At 44.3% G+C, this 24,742-nt stretch overlaps 1 protein-coding gene across 1 annotated transcript in view; it reads left to right on the top strand.

Moving 5' to 3' along the window:
• Positions 1 to 24,742, top strand: part of CNTNAP5 (contactin associated protein family member 5) — a 301,528-nt gene that overhangs the window by 69,101 nt on the left and 207,685 nt on the right. Inside the window, exons 7-8 of the mRNA XM_066621342.1 lie at positions 15,006 to 15,190; positions 24,183 to 24,326. Of these exons, the coding sequence (XP_066477439.1) occupies positions 15,006 to 15,190; positions 24,183 to 24,326 (329 nt within the window). The remainder of the gene's footprint in view (positions 1 to 15,005; positions 15,191 to 24,182; positions 24,327 to 24,742) is intronic.

Raw genomic sequence — 24,742 nt, 5'->3', positions numbered from 1 at the left:
TAGGTGCTTGATTGGGTGTAGTCTAACTCACAGTTAATAATTGTTGATGACTTTTTTTTACACCATGGGACAAACAGTTTGACCCTAAGCATGTTTACTTGGAAATTCAGGCCCTCTACGTATTAAGTGTGTCAGGATTGCATCCTTAAAAGTCCATTTAAAGGTGTGGCTTTGATTTCCACCTTTTTTTTTTTCTTTTTAACCACCCTGCCTGAATGGCATTAATTTGTAAGATGGGAGCTGATTGCCTTTGACTTAGCTTGGCTGTACCTGCCCAAGAGGTGACTAGCCGGTCCCTTATCTACTCATTGCTTCTTAAGCTGCTAGAGCAATGCTTTCTCTGTGATGCAGATCAGTTTGCTTAGAAATGTGCTCAATTTTCAATCTCTTTATCCTCTTGTATGCTTTGTGTGCTTTGGTACATGTTGATTACTGTAACCCAATAAAACAAATAGCTTGTTGTGCTGCCAGCTTGTCAGAAAATATGAATTTTATATGAGCATTGTTAATTTCAGTTCTTTTTGGAAATACTAATTTAACCATCTCTGCATTTGAAAACAGCTGCAGGATAAGGAAACTACTGTTTTAGAGAAGACTTCGTTTTGATTGTTTTCAGATGATAATGGAAGAATTATTTATTCAGTGTGAGGCGTGAAGTGTGGAGAGGTATTTGATCAATAAAGCATGGTCCTTGCATTATTTCCAGCAGCTGATTTCTAAGTCGAATTTGTTTCAACAAATAATCAGCTTGATTTGCCCACAGTTGGATTGCCTACAGGTTGGATGGAGTAGAGGACATGGCCAGCATCATGAGACAACAAGGTTGAGGCAGGAAATTCAGGGAGTTTTTCAACAACACACAACAGTTGTATCTATGACATGTATGGTGTGTGTGTGTACAGTAAAGCCTGCTACCCCAAGAGCTGTTAAACCTTCTTTCCTGGTGTGTTGAGGATCCAGAGTATTGAGACAAAGGAAGGGTGAGAAAAAAAACCTCCCCACATAGTCAAATTATTCCTGGCACTCTTTTCATCAGGACTGTAGGGGAGAGGGATGGCCAAAATGGAAGGAAATCCTATTGTCTTTGCTCACCACTGTTGCTCCTGCCTTCAGAGAAGTGAGTAAGGAGTTATTGGGGTGGGGGGAGTAAGCTGGTGCTAAGAGTTGTTAGGAAAGAAACCGTGAATTTTTGCTCAGTTCTAATTTGGAAGTGAGCTTATGGGACTTTGGAACCCCTTCTTTGGCAAGGTTTTTTCAAATCTCTAAAGCAGGGGTTTCCCAAACTGTGAGTCGTGGCTCCCCAGAGAGCCACAGAAATCAGCCAGGGGAGCTGCAGAATCTATGAAAAACCTGCCACCCTATACAGTTTATAGAATTGTAGCCCTTATGGGGAACTGCGACCAATGGCTCAGTAGGTCAAGGGAGCAGCCAGTCGAAAAAGTGTATGGTTTGGGATCCAAGTGTGATTCTGACGCTCAGATCACATATCTCATGTCAGTAACATTCTTCAAGCTGAGCAATACACTTTGGGGGTGCATGACATTTTGCATTAAGTGAAATACAATGCCAGCGGTAACAGGTTAGGGAACAGGTTTCTTGCACTACTGGAAAGTAGGCAGGCAGAGAAGGACCATAGGGAGACTTCCAGTGATGATCAGGCTTCGTCCCACCCTCAGGCGCGCAGCTCCTCAGCTGCCCGAGTAGGAAGTCTCGGGGCTGGAGGATGTCATCCTGGAGAGGAAGGAAACAATCCCCTAGGGGGGACCCCTTCTCCAGGGGACGGGTACTCGGGATGGGCACTCGGTAACCAAACACACTCGGGATACTCCTCGGCAGGAGGGGGGTTGGGGACTTCTTGTAGTGGGGGATTTGATTATCAGAAACATAGAGAGGGGGGTTTGTGATGGATGTGAGGACTGCATGGCGACTTGCCTGCCTGGTGCGAAGGTTGCGGACATCACTTCTCATCTAGACAGGCTGGTAGATAGTACTGGGGAGGAAGTAGCAGTTGTGGTGCATGTCAGCACCAACAACGTGGGCAAGTGTAGCCGGCAAGTCCTGGAGGCCAAATTTAGGTTATTAGGTAGGAAGCTGAAAGCCAGGACCTCAAATGTAGCGTTCTCTGAAGTGCTACCTGTTCCACGCACAGGGCCAGCTAGGCAGGCGGAGATCAGGGTCTCAATGCGTGGATGAGACGTAGGTGTAGGGAGAAGGGTTTTAGATTCGTTAGGCACTGGGGAATATTTTGGGACAAGCGGGGCCTGTACAAGACGGGCGGGCTTCACTTGAACCAGAATGGAACCAGACTGCTGGCGCATAACATTAAAAAGGTGGCAGAGCAGCTTTTAAACTGATCCCTGGGGGAAGGCCCACAGGAGCCGAGGGACATCCAGTTTGGGACTCTTCATCCCTATGGGACGAAGATGGGGAGGTTAGAGAACAACAAGGCAAAGACAGAGTAGGAGAAGAAACTGGGAATAGTAGCATGATGGGATGTGATAGACGGGTTGGCACAATGAGAGGATGCAGGGATAAAGGAGCAAATAAGCAGCCCATCTTGGGGGACTTCCTATACAAGTGCTTTTATGCAAATGCCCGAAGTCTCTGAGTGAAGATGGGAGAATTGGAATGTTTGGTATCTAGAGAAAACTTTGATATAGTGGGCATAACGGAAACCTGGTGGAATGTGGAGAATCAGTGGAATACCGCAATCCCAGGCTATAATCTCTACGGGAGGGCAGGGAGGGTCATATTGGAGGGGGGGTGGCCATTTATGTGAAAGAAGGGATAGAATCTAGCAAAGTAGAGATTGAAGGTGGGTCCGACTCCACAGTAGAATCCTTGTGGGTTAAATTATCAGGCCTGAGGAGCAATGTATTACTGGGGGCATGCTATTGTCCTCCAGACCAGAAACCTGAAGGGGACCTTGAAATGAGGAAACAGATCAGGGAGGTGACAAGGAGGGACAGGGTTGTAATCATGGGGGACTTCAATTATCCTCATATTGACTGGGTCAATTTGTGTTCTGGTCATGATAAGGAAACCGGATTCCTTGACATGCTGTGCCTTAGAGCAGCTAGTCATGGAGCCCACCAGAGGACAGGTGACTCTGGATTTAATATTGTGTGGTACTCAGGACCTGGTTAGAGATGTCAGTGTTACTGAGCTATTGGGGAACAGTGATCATGCTGTGATCCGTTTTGACATGCACGTTGGGGGAAGAATACCAGGCAAATCTCTCACAAAAACCCTTGACTTCTGACGAGCAGACTTCCCTCAAATGAGGAGGCAGGTTAGAAGGAGGTTGAAAGGGAAGGTAAAAAGAGTCCAATCTCTCCACTGTGTATGGAGGCTGCTTAAAACAACAGTAATAGAGGCCCAGCAGAAGTGTATACCGCAAAGGAAGAAGGGCTTGACTAATTCCAGGAGGGCGCCTGCATGGCAAACAAGCCAAGTTAGGCTGTAAAGGGCAAGGAAACTTTCTTCCGTAAATGGATGTCTTGCCCTAATGAGGAGAATAAAAAGGAACATAAACTGTGGCAAAAGAAATGTAAGAAGGTGATACGGGAGGCCAAGCGAGACTATGAGGAACGCATGGCCAGCAACATTAAGGGGAATAATAAAAGCTTCTTCAAATATGTTAGAAGCAGGAAACCCGCCAGAGAAGCGGTTGGCCCTCTGGATGGTGAGGGAGGGAAAGGGGAGATAAAAGGAGACTTAGAGATGGCAGAGAAATTGAATGAGTTCTTTGCATCTGTCTTCACGGCAGAAGACCTCCGGCAGATACCGCTGCACAAACGACCCCTCCTGACCAAGGAATTAAGTCAGATAGAGGTGAAAAGAGAAGATGTTTTAGACCTAACTGACAAATTAATTCTGACAAATTAACTGAGAAATTCTTATGTTCTAGGCAATGGAAAGCTGCAAAAAAAAAAAAAAAATGATTTGAGAGAAGAAAGTCATGGTACAAACCAGGATTTGACTTCAAGCAAAGCTTGATTGTAGACTAGAACTAGCTTAGAATTTGCTGTTAGAAGCTGAAGGCGGGAGAAGAGGTGGTGGATTGGTACCAGGCGGCGGGCAGGTTCGGCTGCAGTGGTCCACGCCAAATCTAAGCTCCCTTCTTTGGCCTGATCCACCTTCATGGAGCAACACAGACTTGTGCCAGTGAATGAGCTGATGCAGGTTCGTGTAGCCCCATTGCAAGGGGACAAATACTCCCTTTTCCTGAGGAGAACTTCAGCAATCACAAATCCCCCACAGAACGCAGCGAAGGCTGTGGTGATACCACTTCATTTAGGTTAGATTGGGCTGTCCGGTGTTCTTTGCAAGAATTCCAGCCACCAAAGGGCCATAGGTGGCCTGCCATAAATCAGTCCAGGAATAGCCAGTATCCATCAATGGCACAATGTGTCCACCTCTCTCAAGTTTAGGTTCAAATGTGGCAATATGTGAGTCAATGCCTACATCTACATTTAACTGCATTTTATTTTCAACTGAACAGAGTCAATTCAAAACATTAAAAGAACTTGTTATTCTTTTTTCTCTCATCTTCTTTTCTGATTAATTATGTTTGTTTAAAATGCAAGTGACAATTTTCCAGAGCCTTTCCCTTATTGTTGCATAAGCCCATTAACGGGCTTTGTCCTCAACTAATCTCTTTTTTTCTTTTTCTTTTTTAATCAGAAATGATTCTACTAATGCTTAACGAGAGGAGAATAGTTCATTACAAATTCAGAATATCCATTTCTAAACAAAACTTTGAACAGGGTTGTTTTTTGACATTCTTAATGACTGCTTTTGAGGAGACAGTCAACTTATTTTGATAAAAAAGTCTGTATACTGTTTGAGCATCTTGTAGTTTAGTTATCACTGATCTAAGATAATATTGTGAGCTCCAATTACAGATTAGTAAAACAGGCATAGGAAAATAGGCTCTGTTTTCTGAGGAAGCCACTCTCGGAGTGATATGTAAATGGAAAGTGATTTGAAGAAGGCCACATACATTTCTGATGCCTCTGATCACGAACATTTCTGATCACGAACATTTCACGAACATACATTTCTGATGCCTCTGATGCCTCATATAGTGCTGAATTTCCTCTACCCATAACTTATGCTGGTAGGGCATAGTCATGATTCTAACTTGTGGTTATAAATGTAGTTGCCGTGTATAGGAGAATGCTCAGATAGCAGCCCAATCCTATTCTTAAGACAGCGGAACTTGCTTCCTGCTTTCATAAATGATGTGGCATCACTGTAAATGGTGCGCTGCTGCGAAGCATGAGGGAGCTGTCAGCAAAAGCAGCCAGCAGTTTCCCTCTTGTACCAACAGACCACCTGGGCCACATCAGAGTAGGTAAGGTGGCAAAAAAGACAGGTTATGGGAAGGAAGGTTCAGGGGAGGTTTGGGGCAAAGACGGGAGAGGCACAGAGTGGGCTTGAGGGGGTGGATCTCAGTGACAAAACCATATGTTGGATCCTATCCTTGATTTTCCAATCTGCCCCTCTCCCTTCCTCTCTTCTGACTTATTCCAGCAAAATAGCTGGTGTGGGTCTGACCCATAGGCCATCAGGCAGCCTACAGGGAGTTAAGTAAACAAAGTTTTTTGACTTCTTGCTGCCGCTCCTTTGATCACTGATCACCCCTCTCTGACACAGCAGGCAGCACACTCAGGTAGAGCAACTTCATGCTGTGGATTGGCAGGGGATAGGATTGTGCTGTGTGATACATATGCTTGGTATATGATGGGATTCAAGATGGCCACCTGGTAGGATCCCTGCTACTGTGCTCCTGCTTTATGCCCTGATATTTCTCTTTAGTTGGATCCTTTGATTCTTTTTCCTCCTCTGGATGCTTCCTGAGTCCTGGTAGAGCAAAGCAACACTACCAGTTGTTTCCAGTCTGCACCCTTGTCTTTGGATTACAGTGGATTTTAAAAAGCTGCTTCGATGGGGAAGAGGAGAAGGCATAAACACTCCCCTGGACAGGGCAACTCTCCTATCAAGTCAGCCAAGCAGCTACGTCTGGAGGATCTCCCAGCATGGTCAGACACAGTAGGTGAGCTCATGAATCTCGCTTCTCCCAACAGATATGAAGCTCTTCATGTTTCCAAATCAGAGGCAGAGAGGAATTATCAGTCTCCCCTCAGTCATACTGGCACAGCGTCAGCCTGCCCTCCCTCACCCACCCTTTCAGCTCCCTCTCCACAGGATAAGCAGTCATTATCTCAGCAGAACGATCCCAGTAACTGCTTCTTGACCTTGTTGGGCGATTACAATATTATCATTGGAAACACGCTCCTTTTTGTATGTAAACAGCTTAATACTATTCTTGCGCAGCTGGACTCACTTCACAAGGCCATTCAACCGCCTTTACCTTCCCTCTCTGCTCAAGCTTTGGGTCTGAACTTTAACAAGCCAGGGGAAGCTGAACTGCTGGGGCTGCGTGAGAATCTGGATTGTGGAGAAGCTGCCTATTGTTTGTTGAAAAATCAGATACTGCTGGAATTCCAGGATTCTCCCATTCATAAGGGGCGCTGGGCCAATAAACTGAGGGCAAAAGACTCTCTATGCAGATTATTATACCTTGATCCATCTCAGGCTGACTGTGTTGATCTGCAGGAAATCATAAAACTCCCTTGGATTCCCCAGTCTCCAAATTGGACCCGGCTTCTTTTGAAGTTTGGCACCTCTCAGATCCCAGGCCAGCTGCATGGGAAGAGTTTGTTTCTTCGGTCCTTTGGCATTTTCTTGCGGAGGGTGTTTACCGACTTGATTATTAAACCTTTGCTCCCAAGGTACAAAATGCAGCCTCCCCCTCCTCTCCTTCCATCCAACCTTGCGCAGGCTGGCTCTGTGCCCAGTCACTGGAGGAGAGATCATCGTACCCAGAGCGTGGGAGTTGCCAATTGCTTTTCTCCTGATTCAAGCCCCTTGGTGCTGCCTTGTGCTAATGAGTTAAGGTCTGCAGCTGACTCTCTTGGAAATGCTTTGCTTCACTTGAAGTCTTCACTGCACAAGCCACAGGCTTTTGCTTTCTCCCAGCCAGTTAATTCAACAATTGGCTGTTCAACTGGTGCAGCTTCTAATAGCAAATGGCAGGTCCAGCCTTCTGGCACTGGCACCGAACCTCAAGCACCAGACCAGGCACATTCTTCGTTGATTTCTGAGATGATGGGAGCTCAGTCACCCTCTGTCTGCATACCCCCCCTAACTGGAGCAGATGAGTCTATGGATAGCTCTCCTTCTGAAGCCTTTAAGCCTGTGCTGATGAATGAATCAGCCAGTGAGGTGGACTATCTCAATGGAGTGGGTTTGCAGTGCCATTCAACTAACACGGAGGAGGTCCTGCATCATGTTGTGGCTATCCAACAATTGCCTAGAGACTCAGCCCAGGTCTTGTCATCTTCCCCAAGCTCATCACAGCCTAATATGAACTCCTTATCTAAAGCCCTGGATAGGGTACCATCAGGGGCAACATCTGCTGCTCCCTGCGATGAGGAATTGGAATCAGCTCTTGTGTCCTGTAAAGCTTTGCCAAAGATTCCTGGCTCCCACCTACCCTCCAGGTTCCTTGGGGACATAGAAGTGAATGACCAAAATTCAGGTTCAGCTAATGCAATTACTACTGCCCTCCCAATGCATTTACCTACTGACGACCATTCACTCATTGCAAGGGCGCTCCCAGCCCCCAAAGGCCCCTTGTCAACGGAACAAGGCCCTAGGGCAGATCCTCCTGCATTGCTGGCTAAAGATCTGATAATGGAATTACAGCTGGAGGGGGATGACATTGTGGAGGGTGCCATCAGCGCCTTTAAGGAACTCACAAGACCAGAACAAATAAATATTATCAGATCCCTGGACAGGGTTAAAGCAGAACTTCTCAATTATAATACGGAAACTTCGACCTATGAAATCCATTCTCTGACCCCTCCAGTGCCAGCATCTGCTCATCAATCTGCTTTAGAAGTAGCCACTGAGGCAATTCCCGTCCCTTATTCCAGGGATTTTACACCTTCTCCGGTGACCAACTTAGCCCTGAGTAGCTGCATGTCTCATCATCCTTCTGGTGCTGAGTGTCCATCAGGAAGCAAAGATTGACTAATTAATGCTTCTCCAGCCCCTGCTACTTCTTCCCAACTAAAAATTCTTTCCTGGAACATTGCAGGGTGGAAGAATAAGAAAAATGACAGTGGTTTCTTAAGCTATCTTAGAACCTTTGACATTATTCTGTTGCAGGAGACATGGGCTTTGGACCATCTGTATATCCCTGGCTACAAGGCTTTTGTAGTACCTGCAACTAAATCCACCTCTAATGGTCGTCCTTTGGTGGGCTTAGCCAGCTTTGTACTGAAGCAGTTTAAGTCATGCCCTCTAGACATCATTCCAGGCTGTTGCAAGATACAAGCACTGAGGGTGTCTTTTGCAGACATTGACTTAATTTGCGTCAACACTTATATCCCTCCTTTGCTTAATAGTTTACAAAGGACCCAGCTCTGGAATGATCTATCATCATGTATGAATGACCTCAAGAGGGCCCACCCCCATGCTGAAATTCTTTTGCAGGGCGATTTAAATGCCAGGGTGGGAAATTCAGCAGATATCTTTCGCAGAGCCTGGGATGTGGTTGATGACAGCTCCCTCCCCCCCATTTGCGCATTAAGCAGGCGGTCCAAAGATGCATACTATAATGCTAATGGTATGGCCCTTGCTAAGTTTTCCATCAGCTCTAACATGATCTGGCTCAATGGTCTAAGAGAGTTCCCCAACGCTGATGAATTTACTTTTGTATCCTCTCGTGGTGCCAGCGTTGTGGATTACATTTTAGTTTCCACTAAAATGAAACATCATGTGAAAGATTTTGCCATTGGGGACCTAACCCTTAGTGACCATCTACCTTTAATCTTGGTCCTTGACCTCCATTCTGGGAGTGTTCCATCACAAGCTGAGATGGATACAAATCAAGAGGGTAGGTATAAAATTGTGGCTAATAGCGCCCTTTCCCCTAATTTCCATCGTCTAAGTACGGAACCAGCAAGCAGAGATTTTTTATCAGCCATTCTACAGGATCCGGATCCCCTTGTTCAAATCAAATCCTTTGAAGGTTTTATTGGTCACGTTTTTAAGGTTTTGAGTACGAAGCCTAAGTTGGTTGAATCCTGTGGTGCATTTGACAAAAAGGATTGGTTTGACAGTGAATGTAGGAATCTTAAGGTGTGTATTAGGGCTTCTTATTTAGATTTTAGAAAATACAATGACTCCAAGTGTTTGGTTAAATACTCTATCCTTAAAAAACAACTAAGTGTTTTATTGACAGAGAAAAAGAAAAGGTTTGTTTTAACTCAGTGGAACAAGCTGCATCAAGCAATTCAACAAAAAAATAATAAACAATTTTGGGCAGTTGTAGCAGGTTCGTGTAGATCAGAAACATACGACCCTGCTATTATTCCATCATCTACATGGGTTCAACACTTCACAGACATTTTTTACGATAAGAGCAAATCCCCAGACGCCTACCCTGACTTTACCTCTGTGGATCTGCCTATCTGGCCTCCTGTGACCCCTGAGGAAATTAAAGAACTAATTATGCAATTGAAGCCAGGGAAGGCTGCAGGTCCAGATGAAATACCACCTGAGCTTTTAAAAGGCGATCCGGAATGGTGGGCCCAGTTACTTGCCCACGTCTTTACAGTGATTGACAGTTCTGGCCTATTGCCCAATGTCTGGCTTACAGCGACAGTTATTCCTATCCATAAAAAGGGTGACCCTACCACACCAGGAAATTTTCGGCCCGTTAGTTTGCTTTCTGTAATAGGTAAGATTTATGCTAAATATCTATGCAATAAACTTACTCTCTGGGTTACTTCGCAAGGCATCTTAGGCCCCGAGCAATCTGGCTTCTGTCGGGGCAAATCAACTTTGGACAATTGTTTGTTCCTATCTCATTTGGCCCATAAGCAGGTTAGGATATGCAAGGCTCGCCTTTATGTAGCCTTCCTTGATCTGAAAGGTGCCTTCGATTCTGTGGATAGGGAGCTTCTTTGGTCCAAGTTGGAAAACATGGGGATTGATAAAAGATTGTTGCTACTGATTAGGTCCCTCCATCTAAATACTTCATGCAGGGTTAGACGCTCCTGGAGTGGGAATCTAACTCATTCCATCGCTACCAACAAAGGGGTCAAACAGGGCTGTGTCTTGGCCCCCATGCTTTTCAATCTGTTTCTAAACGACCTTGCCCCATCCCTGAAGGAAATAGATAGCCATTGCCCGAAGCTTGGCGCAAGCCAAGTGCCGCTACTTCTGTATGCGGATGATGCAGTACTGATATCCCGTACTAGGATTGGCCTAAAACGTCTGCTGAATCGCACTGAAGAGTATCTTCTGTCCAACAAATTGCAAATCAACTATGCTAAATCTAAGATAATGATATTTGCCAATAGATGGAAGGCTTTTAAGTGGTCTTGTAATGGCAATAAAATGGAGCAGGTTAAGCATTTCAAGTACCTGGGAATCAACTTCCATTACAGGCTCACTTGGGCTTTTCATCGTAAGGCAGTGCAGAACGCATCCAAACTGGCGTCCTCAGCTATTTCCCGTTTCTTTTCTACCTGCGGCAATGGTTATGTTCCAGCTGCTCTGGAGGCATTTAAGGGAAAGATTCTTTCCCTGGTCCTTTATGGCTCTCCCATCTGGTATAAGGCTATTACCCAACCATTAGAACGCATTCAAGCCTCCTTTCTGCGGAAGATTTTGGGTTTACCCAGGTGCGTTCCCTACTCGGTTCTGTGTCTTGAGGTGGGGTTAATTCGGCTAAAGACGACTGCTTGGCTTAGATTATTGAAATTTTGGTTTAGGACTTTATTCAACCCTACCCCCTCTGGTCTAATGCTCCAATTATTGTCGGATTCAGTCCTGCCATTAGAGATCACTGATCTTCTAACCAAGCTCAAGTCAATAGGGCTGGACACTGCAGAGCTAGGCATGATTGGGTGTGATGCTGCTTACAGAATCGTCAAAGAAAGAATTCTTGACATCGAACAACAAGAGCTGTTTAGTGCCGCCAGAACCACATGCTCTCCACTCTATCTCCATGTTCCAATCAGTTTTGGGAAACTGGCCTCCTTCTTTTATCACCTGGAGTGCCCACAGGCTCGGAGAGCATTCACACTTGCAAGATGTAATGCTCTTCCATCAGCCGTGTTATCGGGCAGGTTCAGTGGTATTCCCTACTCGGAGAGGAAATGCAAGTGTGGTAGGGATTGTATTGAGACCATAACACATACCCTTTTCTACTGCCCACTTCATGATGTCTCACGCAAGAAATATCTAGGCCCTTTGCTAACTAGGATGCAGGGCTGGGAGGACTCAATCATGCTTCAGTCTCTCCTTTCCACATCTGACTCTGAGACCCTTGATAGGGTCGCTGCCTTTTTATCTGGGGTAATTGCCAGGCAGAGCTCTGGAACTCTGGGCAGTATGTGAGGAAAAGACTGATGTCTATGTTGTGGTGTCTTTGTATATTTTTGTTTTGTTTTGTTCTTTCTCTGTATTTTATGCCAATAAAGGTCTACTGAACTGAACTGAACTGAACTGCTTGGTATATATTTTTTCACCTTCTCAATTAACGTATTTCTAAATTCACTTTTAGTAGTCTTGAGTAATTTCCCATAAGTATTTTCAAGATGATGGAATGTGCTAGTGTAGCATAACAGTTGAGAGAGGGACCAAAAAGCCAGGAAGGTCTTGATGCAAATATTCTGTCTTCCACGAGCTCACCAGCATAAGCCAGGGACCATGCCTCAACCACCTAACTGTAATTTATGGGTGATAAAAGTAAACTCACTTTAGTATTCATCTTCTCTACAAAAGGGCTGCTAAAGAATTACTGAAACATCATATGAAGTATTTGCAAACAAACAAGACAAATCAAAAACCATCTATTCCAGTAGTAGCGAGTTCACACAAAAGAAAGCTATGGGTTTCCCCAAAGACTTTATCTCTTTCCAAAAAAACCCAAAAGTGTCCTTTGTGTTTTGAGATCACATTTTCATGGATGAAATTAAATGTTTCAATTTTGTAGCTTCACTCTCAGTTGTTTGAGTGAAACGAAATGTTAAATACCCTAAATGACATAGGGCCCAATCCTATCCAACTTTACAGCTCCAGTGCAGCAGCAATGCAGCCCATAAGAGAACAAATGTTCCCATACCTTGAGGAGACCTCTGTGACTATCTCCCCACCACGGGATGCAGTGCACGCCCCATTGGCACAGCTGCACAGGCATTAGAAAATTGGATAGGATTGGGCCCATCATCATCATCAAAATCATCATCACCTCCACCTTCTCCTCCACCCAGAGTGAAAGATCTATGAGTTGTGCCACATACACACAAACAGCTCTTTACTTGTGAGTTCAATGCATGCATTATTTATGTTTCCTGCTATAGTTCTCTTAGACACGAGTACATCATCTGGCAACTATCGCAAGGAATCTGGCAGCTGAACAACACTGATTATAACAACACTGAGTATCTGGCCAATTTTTCTTTTTCTTTTAAGCCTACTAATCGGGTTGCTGGCCAATTTGTCTTAGGGTGTAAAACCTGGACCAGTTCTCATTTCCTGTTCTGCTCTCAGGCATCTGTGGAACCAGTGTGCAACACTGCATATCAAGTGGCAAGTAAGGCTCACAAAATGAGGCCTTTCTTGGATGCTGGCCATCCCTTCATTGGAAATTAAGCCATTGAGCTCAATCCAGGCATAGTTGCACTGATAGGGTCATTTAGTAAAGATGGTTGCTGATCTATCTTGATGCATCACTTCCTTCCTGAAGCATCTGTGCATGCCTCTTGATTGGCAAGATTTATCCTCACCAGGTTGGATGGCATGATATATCCGCTGACTTCTTCCAAACCTCTGGAGGGAGAGGCACGGTTCACGTCTTCCTTTTGCTAAGCTCTCCGCAGTTGTTTGAGCTTATCAAACCATCTGCACCTGATTAGATGGAGAAATGGCAGTGCTTCGTGTAGCATGCACATACTCCTCTCCCACATGATTTGGAGGGGACCAGCAAACACACCCTCCGGACCAGCCCCCTAGGACTCATTTGAGGGGCAGCCCAATCCTAAATAAATCCTTCCATGTTAAGACCTTGATATGAGACCTTATTCCAAGTGCTCCTCACTTTCAGTAGTTAGGCAGATGCCTGCCTGACAAAGGATTTTGCCTGCTCCCTAGGCAAATTCACCTGATAATGGTTACATCCTGATCTTTTCAGCACTCTGTTCACCTATGTTTTTAACACTGCACCATTTTGCTCCCACTGTTTTATTGAAATTTGCCTGCTACCCTTAAAACGTCTTAGGTGGTTTATTATTGTATTTACACTATTGATTTTAATTTGTGTTAGCTGTCTTCAGTACTGTTTCAGGTAAAAGTAGGGTATTAATCTCCTAAATAAAAACAGAGTGGGGGCATTGCAGAGTTTTTCTTAGAGGGTCAACGTTGGGTCCTTTTCATGGCATTACAAAATATTAGTATTCTTCTTTGTTGGATTGTCTCTTTAAAGCTGCCTAGATAACAATGTGCTCATTAAAATAAAATCCACAGTGTGTAATGGCTTGAAATGCCAGAAGCAATTAGGCTGTATTACCCATGGTTGTAAGACATCTGATACATTTATATGTGCAGATTTTCAATTAGTCCAGATGGTGTTCTTAGGTTTTAAGAAATTTTCTTTAAATCTGGATATAAGGCAATATTGCCAGAACATATATGCTGTCATCCAATAAAAGGACAATACAGATCCCTAAACATGTCCTGGGTTGCAGATATCCAGCCATATAAAGCAGTGTGACAGATTCAGGGTAGAATTGACAGAACTATTCTTAGATCTCTTCTGCACTGAAGTGTTCTCCTAACAGTTCATTGGAATTAGAATACAGTACATACCCATACCCATTAATTGGAGATCAGAGGGCTGAATAATGGTCATGACAATAATAGTCATTTTGTGGTGGTACATTTCATATGTGCACCTTCATTGTTTCCCTATTGCCTCCTTATAGTCAGTGAGGGCACAATCCTATCCTGCGCTGGAACAGGCAAGCCAAGAGGCTTGCACTGTATCCAGCGCAGGATAGGGGCCCAAGGCGGCACAGCCAAAGGCAAGGAGAAACTTTTCCCCTTATCTCTGGGTAAGGTGCCTTTTCTCCTATTGGTCTCCTTGGACTTGCACCACCTCCTGAAGTGGCACAAGTCCGAGGAGAGCAGAACGGATTGAAGCCGCTTTGAGCTCCCCGGGAACAGGGGTTGCGATCCAGCATAAGTGTTGGATCCCAGCCCCGCCCCATTCCCCGCCCACCTGCCCCTGGGGCTGCGCACCCTCCCCCTGCCCAGGAACGCCTCCCTCCCACCTCTTCCCATCCCACCCCAGAGATTTGCGTCAGCCCAGCCAGGCAGATGCAAGCTGCAGCGAGGAAGCCGGCGTGGAGGCTTGTGTCAGCCACTACACGCTGGTGCTCCTCTGAGCACTGGCCCGGCTTTCTCCCAAGTAGGCGTTCTCCTGACGGCACGTTTGCAACACTCCTTCCACCGACCCATGGGTGCCTCTGGATTGCGTCCTCAGACCATTGGTCCATATAGGTCAATATTGTCCACTTGAACAGGCAGTGGCTCTCCCAGGTTTCAGGCTGTGGTCTTTCCCAATCCTACCTGGAGATGCCACCGATTGATACTGGTACCTTCTGCATCTAAAGAATTTGTTTGGCTTTGGAGTTTTTGAAGTTGAGCTTCCCAAATGACATCCTGTGCAAAGGTCAGCTTGACATTAAGAGAGCTGTACCTGGATAGATAAGAAGATGATGGATTCTTAGTGTCTGACAAGGCACCCTCTATGATAGCTTGGAGGGATGAGACTGGAGAGGCTATTAGCTACTATTCATTATAGTGTTAAAGGCAAAGGATCTCTAGGTCACAACCATGTCTTTTAACTGCCTCTGCAGGAGATGCCAGGCTGCGTTTCAGTAACAGCCACACGTCAGTCACCTTGGGCAGCCTCCTGGATGACCAGCATTGGCACTCGGTTCTCATTGAACGATTCAATAAGCAAGTGAACTTCACAGTGGACAAGCACACGCAACATTTCCGGACTAAGGGAGATTCGGATGACTTGGACATTGACTACGAGGTGTGTCAGGTCTTTTGTGTAATGAATACAGTCATACTATAGGAATTGTTTATTATGGTCTGTGTGGCATCATCAGCAGGACTCCATTAATGATTTATTATTTATTTCTGCAGATGGAAATTTAAAGAAAAAAGAATCCCAGTGTTGCTTATAATCAGAAGCTACAGAAAGTAGGAACATTTGGCATATGGATTAGATCAGCATTTCCCAAACTGTGGGTTGTGACCCACTGGTGGGTGTGACCAGATATGTGGTGGGTTGTGATCCCATGTGGGTTGGGCTGTGACAGAATGCTCCTTATAGTGCCAAAAAGCCTTTATGGAAGCCCCCTGTAGTGCTGCAGTGCCTTATCGGGACTTAACATGCCGGGTCGGTGACCCACTCCATTGGCCTCTGTGGGTCCCAGAATGCCCTGCGGAAGTGACCAGAAGTGACTTTTGGTTTGCAGGCCCAATTTCCAATTTGCTTCAGCAAATCGGAAGTCGCTTCTAAGGGGCATTCTGGAGCCAATGGAGTGGGTTAATGGCCCTGTGTGATGTGGAAGCAACCTCTGGGGAGATAAGGCATTGTGGCGCAATAGGGAGCACCATGTCACAACCCATAGCAGTGGACCAGATGGGTCTCAGTGCTGAAAGGTTTGGGAACCACTAGATAGCACATGCACAAAGCACTGGAGTGGTTAAAAGTATCAATGAATTTAAGCACTGCATCCCATCATCAATAGTAAGAAGGGCTATTTGAGTAGTGGCCCATCTAGCCTAGTAGATAATGCACTTTATCTGGAAGCACAGAGGGAATGTACGAGACCACGTAGAGGTCTCCATGTTATTTGAAGCGCCTTGTTCATATAAAACTTCATAACAAATAACCACTCCTATTCTTATGTCCCAGATGTTCATGAAAGCAGAATTTCAAACACATACCAGTTATTTTTCTTTTTCTTTTGAAAGTGACAAAGGGGTGAAAATGAGTAGAATTAATTGATATGAGATGGTCTGGTCAACAGCAGCCCCTGCTGCCAGTTAATTAGTGGAAAGTAGTCCTTGTTCCATTTCTTATTAGCCAAATTCAGACAACAATTTTCTGACAGATTCCCATTGCTTTACAATAATGGTGGTCAACATGTGGGCAACACCGGGCCTATGAGAATAATTTATGCTAAGTCACCGGATCATCGGAATTCACTGTAATTTCTCTGTGTAAGTCTACATGTATCAGTTGTTCACAGAAAATGGATGGCATCTGGAAGCTGCTGTCAACTCCTCTCTGTGGCCCTTATCACCACATGGCAACCCGCTTGTGTGCATGGCTCAGAGAAAGTTTTTTCCATCCCACTCTGACCCTTGTTTGTAATTGGTGCATTGTCAGAGCAAGAATAAAATCCCAACAGGCTGTTGTATGTACATAACTTGCAGTATGAAGTTTCCTACCATAGAAAAGAATGTAAAACTTGTCATTGGTAGAGTGCACATGGTCTACCATTTGGTTATAGACCCCAAGAAATCCTATGTAAATCCTAACATTTGCACTAATCTTGCAAACCCTTTCTCTCTAACCATTTAAATAGATTTTTTTTTATCTTGATAGATAGAAAGAAAATTATACAGTGGTAGAAAACTGTGAATCCATCACATCCCCTACCATACTACAGTATGCAGTCACCCTGCCAGAGTGCTCACTGCATACTATATTGGGGGAGGGGGAAGCCAATATGTTTTTTACTTACCTTCCTCATGCCTGACCTCGTCTGATCTCGCAAGCTAAGCAGGGTCAGGCCTGGTTAGTACTTAGATGGGAGACCACCTGGGAATACCAGGTGCTGTAGGCTTATACCATAGTCTTTCGAGACTGAAGGTTGCCAACCAGTAGGCCGCCTGATTGCCTATTGGCCTCCCAAGATCCATGCCAGCTATGTCAGGGTGAAAAACTCATTTCATACAGCAGGCCAAATAGCATGAATGATGTCTACTGAGGGCCAGAAGTGATGTCAGGAAGTGATGTCACTAAGCAGGTCATGACCAGAAATAAGCACTTTTTTTCCTTCTTCACTAAAACTCATTATCTGCAATGACAGAAGAGAAAATATGCAAATCTTGATCATTTTTTAAGATATGAGAGACCAATTATCATGCAGGCTGCCCTTTCAGCAGTGACACCTCAGCATAGCTCAGCAACTGAGAGCACCTGATGGTGGTACTGGGAGAGCCCAAGAGCCAGATAAAGAGCTTCAGGGGGTTGCATTTGGTTCACTGACCTTGTGTTTACACCCCTGAGCTATGTAGCTGGCATTATTCTAAAGAGAGGAAGAGTCAGGGCAGGTTGGAATACCAGGGATAGGATGTGGCATGCATCTTTGCTGCCAGTTTCTCTACCTTCAGCTTGTTCCCCCCTCAAACCTCTTCCTCCCCACCCTCGACACAACCTCACCTTACTTCCTGCAGTGTGGCCTGGATGGGCCATTGACAGATGTACGGAGCTTCCGGCCACCTGCATCCACTAGTGGCTCCAGAGCATTTAATGGCGGTGCACCTTTTGCACCAACATAAAAGGCCTTATGATACTGGATCACAGGATCTGCTTGTGTAAACAGGGTAGGATAGCACTGTCAGTCTCCCATGCAGTCAGACTGCTTCAGCTGACCCCAAAGTGATGAAACATGGTTCTACTCTTACCTTGCTCTCTTGTGGTCATGCCAGACTTTTAGCATGTAGCTACTGAAGGGCAAAAAAAAAAAAAAAGTTTAAAAAGCTGATATGATTTGTTGTTGGCGAGGAATATTATAGCTGGCTGAAAAAGACAAGACAAAGATGGAGGTGTGCCATCTTTAATTAGATGGCGAGCATTTCCAGTACAAAGCAAGGAGTCATACTGGCACCATATAATGTAATTCACACCTTTTCTGTGTTGTGTTTGATTGCTCATGTCTGCCAAGCCTCTTGGAAGAGTGAGATCATCCATATTTATAACTTGAACATCATAGCTGGCTTTCTTTCCTCTCATTCCACCCCTTCCCTGGCAGTTTAATACATCTGGTGCCCCTCTTGTTGTGTAGTCACATAACAAGCTTTTCAAGTGGCCGTGTCACACAAGCACAGTCGGCTGCATGACATCCCTCCTTAGGATGCATATCCAAGTGCATTTGATGTTGGAGAGAAAGTGAGAACTTCAGTCCACACTGTTGGCTCCTCTCCGTTTTGAAGGATCCATTCCCAGTTCAGTCTTAATTCAGCAGCAGATGGCTTACCAATCGCAATTTCAGGTGCTTGGCTCATTGAACAGCGTGTCATTTTGTCAGCTCTTCCTATGCATTGCAGCCAAATGTGAGGACAGCACATTTTTTCTCCCTCATACTGTGCAATAAGAAGGAGAGATGTTTACATTTTCTGACAGTAATTAATAACTGCCCTACACCAAACTAGATGAAGTATTTAAGAGGGTGTGAATGTCCTTATTTAAATGTGACTTAGAACCAGTCCTAGAGTTGCTGTTTGTGCCTACGTGTGATTAGCTTTCCTTGTTACACAACTCTTCAGGAAGCTAGAATAATTGGTTTTTTTCATTCTTCTTTTCTTATTTCCTCTCGGGCGTGTGCTTTGTCTGATGAGTGTAAGTGAAGGGGGCTCTTGTCGATTATAATTATTACTTTGCTGTCCATGGTAGCAAACTGGGGAAACATCAGTGTTTTGATGTTTGCCTTGGAAGTTTCTTTCAGGAAAGCATTTTGATCCAAACAAGGTTGGCAGCTCGCTGTGTTGCCTGTAATCAAATAACTCTTTTGGAAATTCTGTATTATGTGTGCAATATAGTATGGTAAATGACAAACTCAAGCACAAAGGCAGAATCTTTTCCACCCGTTGCTGTTTTTTTCATTTACTATATTTTTTTATCCTGGCTTCATCAGCCAAAAAATGTTTTCCAGGGTGCCTCTAAAGAGCTAAATAACAGGAGTTGCCAAACTTGCTTAGCATAAGAGTTACATATGATAAACTTCAGATGTTTGAGAGCCGCAATATTTAAGAAGCATTTAAATTTTTAAATATATTTACTCACCATGAACATCAAATGTATGTTTTAATCTGCTGAACTCACAGTTTATACCCAGTAAATAATTATTAAGGTTGGAAATATTTTATTTACCTTTCGTATTAATTGTGATGCAAAAAGGAGCTTAGCAAACTTATTTCTGCGGGCCATACTTTATATGTCAAAGAGCCATGTTTGTCTCGTGAGCTACAATTTGACCACCCTGATATAGAAACATGGTCACATGGGCCTTTCATAGCATGTAATGTTCAACCTAGTATCTTGGCTGCATATAAAGGGGAGCCTCACCACATGCAGTTAGAAGAACAAGGAAGGGGACTGGACTATGTTTGTGCATGTCTCTGGCTGGCTCAGTCTTTTAGTTCAGAATGGGCCTTCATGTTCATAACATGACCCTGATTGGGTGAAATTACAATCCCAGGGACATAATAACTCTAGAAGAGCTGTTGAGATACAAACAGGCATGCAACAGGGCAGGGTTGGGTGGGGGTAGTCAAGAACATTTCTGGTCTCCTGAACCCCTTCTTGAATCCCACAAATGTTTGAACATGTTTTCTTCAGTGCTATTGCATGATATTTCATGTTCTCATGATAACAAACTGACGGCACAATCCTAGTCATGTCCACTCAGAAGCAAGTGTCATTGTGCTCAGTAGGGCTCACTCCCAGGAAAGTCTTTATAGGATTGCAGCCTCACAGCCAATCCTATTGGACTTTTACAGCAGCAGATCTTTTGATGTGCTGTTGTGAAAGCTGCAATGGCACTGTAAAAGGTGCGAGGCAGTCATGCACTTCAGGGCCACAGGTGCAAACAGTGAGAGGCCCTTCCTGCATGGCAATGGTTGCTGGAGCAGATAAGGTGGTCATATGGGGGAGGAATGGGATGGGGAGACGGCCAAACCATAAGGTGTTTCAGAGGTAGGAAGGTGAGGATCTCAGTAGCAGTCATGCCCACCAGATCCTATCCCCCTTTCCTGACCCAGACTCACCACCTTCCTTTTTTCAAGCTTACACCAGCAAAATAGCTGGCGTGGGACTGAGGAAACCCATTGGTGACTAGGCAGCCTACCAGGAGGCTGCCTGTACTTATAGATAGGCTGCCTGTAAGTAGGCTGCCTGTACTTACATTAAGTAACATTAAGTAAATGTTAAGTGAAAGATTTTTACGTACCTCTTCGGCTTTCTGATTACCCCATCACCACCACTACCACTGCATGCAGTGCACACTCCATCAGTGTGGCTACGTGGCGGAAGTGTGCAGGGGATAGGATTGGGTCATAAATTGTGTCAAATCACACTAGATATGGCTATGCATGTTACAGAATAAATGCAGCTCCAAACATTCAGCAGCATTTAAGAGTATGGATAGGAGGCAAGCAAAATTCTGACATTTTGTGTCCACCTACATGAGTGTTCACTAGCATCAAGATACATCTGCTCCTCCTCTCAGAGATTTTCACTCCTAGAGAACCGGGAACAAGGGGGAAGGGGATGAAATCTGAAGAACGGCAGCTCAGGCAACCCACCCCATTGATCTTTTTAAAAGACACCCTTCAAATAGCGACAGTGCTTAAGCAGCAACAAGAACAGAGGAAAGGGATGCTCCCTGATAAATAGGAACCATTAAAATGTACACAGTATGGGTGGGAGGACAAGTTCAATAGCATTTGAACTGACCTAACTAGAGATGCTGAAAACAGGGCAGAAAGCATGCTGCTAGCATCAAATGACAAATACACTGTGAAGGAGAGAGAGACCCCCATGGAGACATATTGTGGGGGGGGGGATGAAATTAAAACAAATCCTGTAAGATCAGTAACGGCTTATGGAGGAGAGGGTTGCAGCTGCCTTCAGCTGTCATTCAACTCCATTTTCTTTTCACTACTTGCATAATTGCAGTGGTATAGAAAGACATGATAAGATGACCCAAGTGTTTGACCAAAAGTATTTGAATCAAAGTGTTACTAATGCTCATAGTGCTATACTTCTAGTACTAATGCTTATGAATTCTCTTCACATAAGCTATCAGAGAATCCCCTCAAATTCTCCACATTTCCTCCATAATATCTGGAACTAACCACTGTTAGAGTTAGCGTATTGTATTGGATGGGCCGTACTGCGTGGTACTGAATGTTCTTTCACTTATGTTAGACATTATCTATATTTTATGCCTTATGAAAAAAAAACACAGAATAAAATTTCAATGGGCGCAATCCTAATCCCTTATGTCATTGCTCTCCAGCAGTGACATAAGGGCAATGAAGCTCTGAGGGAAGGGAACAAACATTCCCTTACTTTGATGAGGCCTCCATGAGTGACACCCAACTGCAGGATGCAGCACATGTCCCATTGACACCGCTATGCCAGTGCTGGAAAGTACTGACATAAGGGGTTCGGATTGCGCCCAGTGTTGTTTAACTTGCATTTGCCACATAAAAATCTCAAAGGTGAAGTGAAAATTGTTGGGGTTTCTTCCAAAAAAGAAGTTCCTACAGTATTGTTTATTTAGAAAGTACCTCAAATGTCCCTGATTGCAGTTGCAACAAATCAATATGAAATAATTATAACAGACATTGAGCATCCAATAAAGAAAGCAGTTCTAGGAATCAAATTGAAACAGTGATTCCATTTCTGGTTTTTGTCTCGAGCTGGTTTTTGTCTCGAGCAACCTATGGCTCAGCTTGAAACGGTTTGAAGGTGTGTGTGTGTGCTCCAACTGAACATGGGCAAATTTCTGAAGCTTTGCGAGAGATCAGATTGATGACGTGCAACGTGCCTGAAACTTTGTGAGCCTCAGTGCGTCTGCTTCCTTTTCACCCTTCTGAAAGGCACTCAGGTGTTTGTTTTGGAATGGAGAAGGTAACAGCAGAGGCAGTGGTGGCTGTGTGCTCCAAGCCACCTCTCCCATTTAGGGCACAATCCTAAACAGGTCTGCTCAGAAATAAGTCCTATTGTGTTCAATGGGACTTACTCCCAGGAAAGTGAGGTTAGGGTGGCAGCCTTACTCTTGCCACTTTTCTCTGCCCCAAGGCATCCAGTAACTTACCCAAGGGCAGACCCTGATAGCGGTGGAAACAACATGCCCCAGCAGCCCCTGTGAAAAAATGATGACCTGCCAAGGCCTGGACTTGATGCGTACCAGCTTTGCTGCTGCAATCAGTGCCTTCCCCTGCCCTGCAGTAGGTTCTTGGATGCTTTGGGGTGGTGAAGGAAAGGCAGCAGAAGTGGCACTCACAAGATTGGGGCAAGCACAAGCCGGATTGCCTGCACTTGTATTTGCTGTAATTGCTCCAGTCCTACTCACAAGAAATTGATTCAAGGAACTCAATACTTATAACTTCAGCATTGACTTCTTGTGACATCTGTACTGCTTCCTCTGCTCGTGACTGCAGCTGTTGTCCCATCTGAGCAGCAGCAATAACATGCAGATGGCTTTGACCCACAGCTCTGCTGCCTTTTTCTTTCTTTCCACTGCCTCTGTTTATATGTTAAGGTTTTAACAGCCTTAATGGTGCAATAAGCACCAGTAAGAGGCTCAAGATGGACGGGAGGACTTTTTCAAGCATGGAAAAGCATGCTTTGGAGCGCTGCCTGCCGATCTGAACCTCCTACTGCTATTGTTGTGTCATCTTCCTGCTCTTGCTGCTGGGCAGCAGGTGTCCAGGGTTCCACAAGTACCACTGGACACTACCTCAAGTAGAACTGGTGGTATCTGGTTGAGAAACACTGCCATAAACCAAGAAGGAGGGAATTGGAGAATACAGAGGTATCATACAAAATGATGTCAAACCATGGCTTCCCATTAGGCATAATTGTTTTTTCATGGATTCTGTCCCATGAACTTTCATAAGCCAGGTTTCAAGCCTACAGTATATCACTTTAATTTCATAATTCTGTTAGGCCAATTTATCCTTAATGACCCTCTGCACCAGTCTAGAAATGAGTCAGGTTTGCTGTGCACTTTTAATGTCTCCCTCCCTTCACCCCCCACACTACTTGTAGTCTAATGAAAGTTTATCTTGGTACACTTAGGGGATTAAAGGCCTAGCTAAGGGAAATAAAACAATTAGCTTGGTAATTAAAAATATTACTGATCACTAAGGAAAGTGTTTTTTCAATAATGGCGCAGGATAATTGATATTGATTGCCCTGGTTTTTTGAGACCCAGAATGGAATCCCAGCGCTGGAGACTTTAAAGAACAAAAGGAGAAAGAGCAGAGGTAGCAAAATGTCTGCCGCAAGGAATCATGAGTCCCAGTCAAAGAACCGTCCTTGAGTATAATTTCTCCTCCAAATCCAAAATTTAATTTGAGTTCTAAAATGCCATTTGGATATGCATCCTTTCTGTTGCAGTACTTGACACTAGTACTGGAAGAGCAAAGTGCTGCGGAAGCAATACTGGCATGAATTGGACTGGGGTGCATGCTCCCCAGAGCTCTCTCCAAAACGTACTTTAATTCTCTTCTTCTGTGGCAAGAAGAGGAAAGAGTGCTGTTGCAAGCTGAAACTGAATATGGTTTAAGCTATATAGTAAACTTACGAAACAATTACAACACGAAGTGAGGTCTGCAGTGCAAAGCTTTCCTTTCTCTATTGAATTTAGCCCTCCAATCTGATGATTCTACTGTTATCCTGCACATGCCCAATCTTGTCTGATCTCGGAAGCTAAGCAGGGTCAGGCCTGGTTAGTACTTGGATGGGAGACTGCATAGGAATACCGGGTGCTGTAGGCTTATACCATAGTCTTTCGAGACTGAAGGTTGGCAACCAATCTGATGATTCTATTTCATCTCTTACCTTGGAGGTCACCAGAATTTTTGAGGGTATCCGCCTCTTGCTTCCTTGCTCTACTGTCTTTCTTGCATTCTTACAAACAAGAATTTCTTTTCATTGAAAATTTGGCGATTCAGGGTTTTAAAAAAATATTAAATTTATTATTTTCCCAAAGCTCAGTTTTGGAGGAATCCCTGTCCCAGGAAAGCCAGGAACATTCTTGAGGAAAAATTTCCATGGCTGCATCGAGAACCTTTATTACAATGGAGTCAATATCATTGACCTGGCAAAAAGGCGGAAGCCACAGATCTACACAGTGGTAAGTACCCAATGCATATTTTATTTGCTGACTCATTACTTCCCTGAAATGTTGCTGTGGACAAGGTCTGCCCAGCCTACCAAGCAAAAGGGTCTAATGTTTGACAAGTCATGCACATAATTTGCTTTTTCAAAGGATGTTCTTGAAGGCTGCGGTGAAGCTAAGATTTATTGAAAGGCTCAGGAATACCTCTGTAAGTTTCCATTATTGATTCAGAAGTGTGTTGAAAGGAAGTTGCACAAGACAGTGGATCTGGAACAAGAATATATGTGGGCTGCGTCATTGTTGAGAACATAAACTCTTTAAACAAAGTAACATATTACAAATTTTAAAAAATGCCACATTCCAGAACATTTTATGAAATTAAATGTTCAGATCTATATTTAAAGCATTAGATCATTTAAGAACATAAGAAC

This window comes from Tiliqua scincoides, chromosome 1 (genome assembly GCF_035046505.1).
Source record: "Tiliqua scincoides isolate rTilSci1 chromosome 1, rTilSci1.hap2, whole genome shotgun sequence".
Taxonomy (NCBI): Eukaryota; Metazoa; Chordata; class Lepidosauria; order Squamata; family Scincidae; genus Tiliqua; species Tiliqua scincoides.
This window is presented reverse-complemented; position numbering and strand designations above follow the sequence as displayed.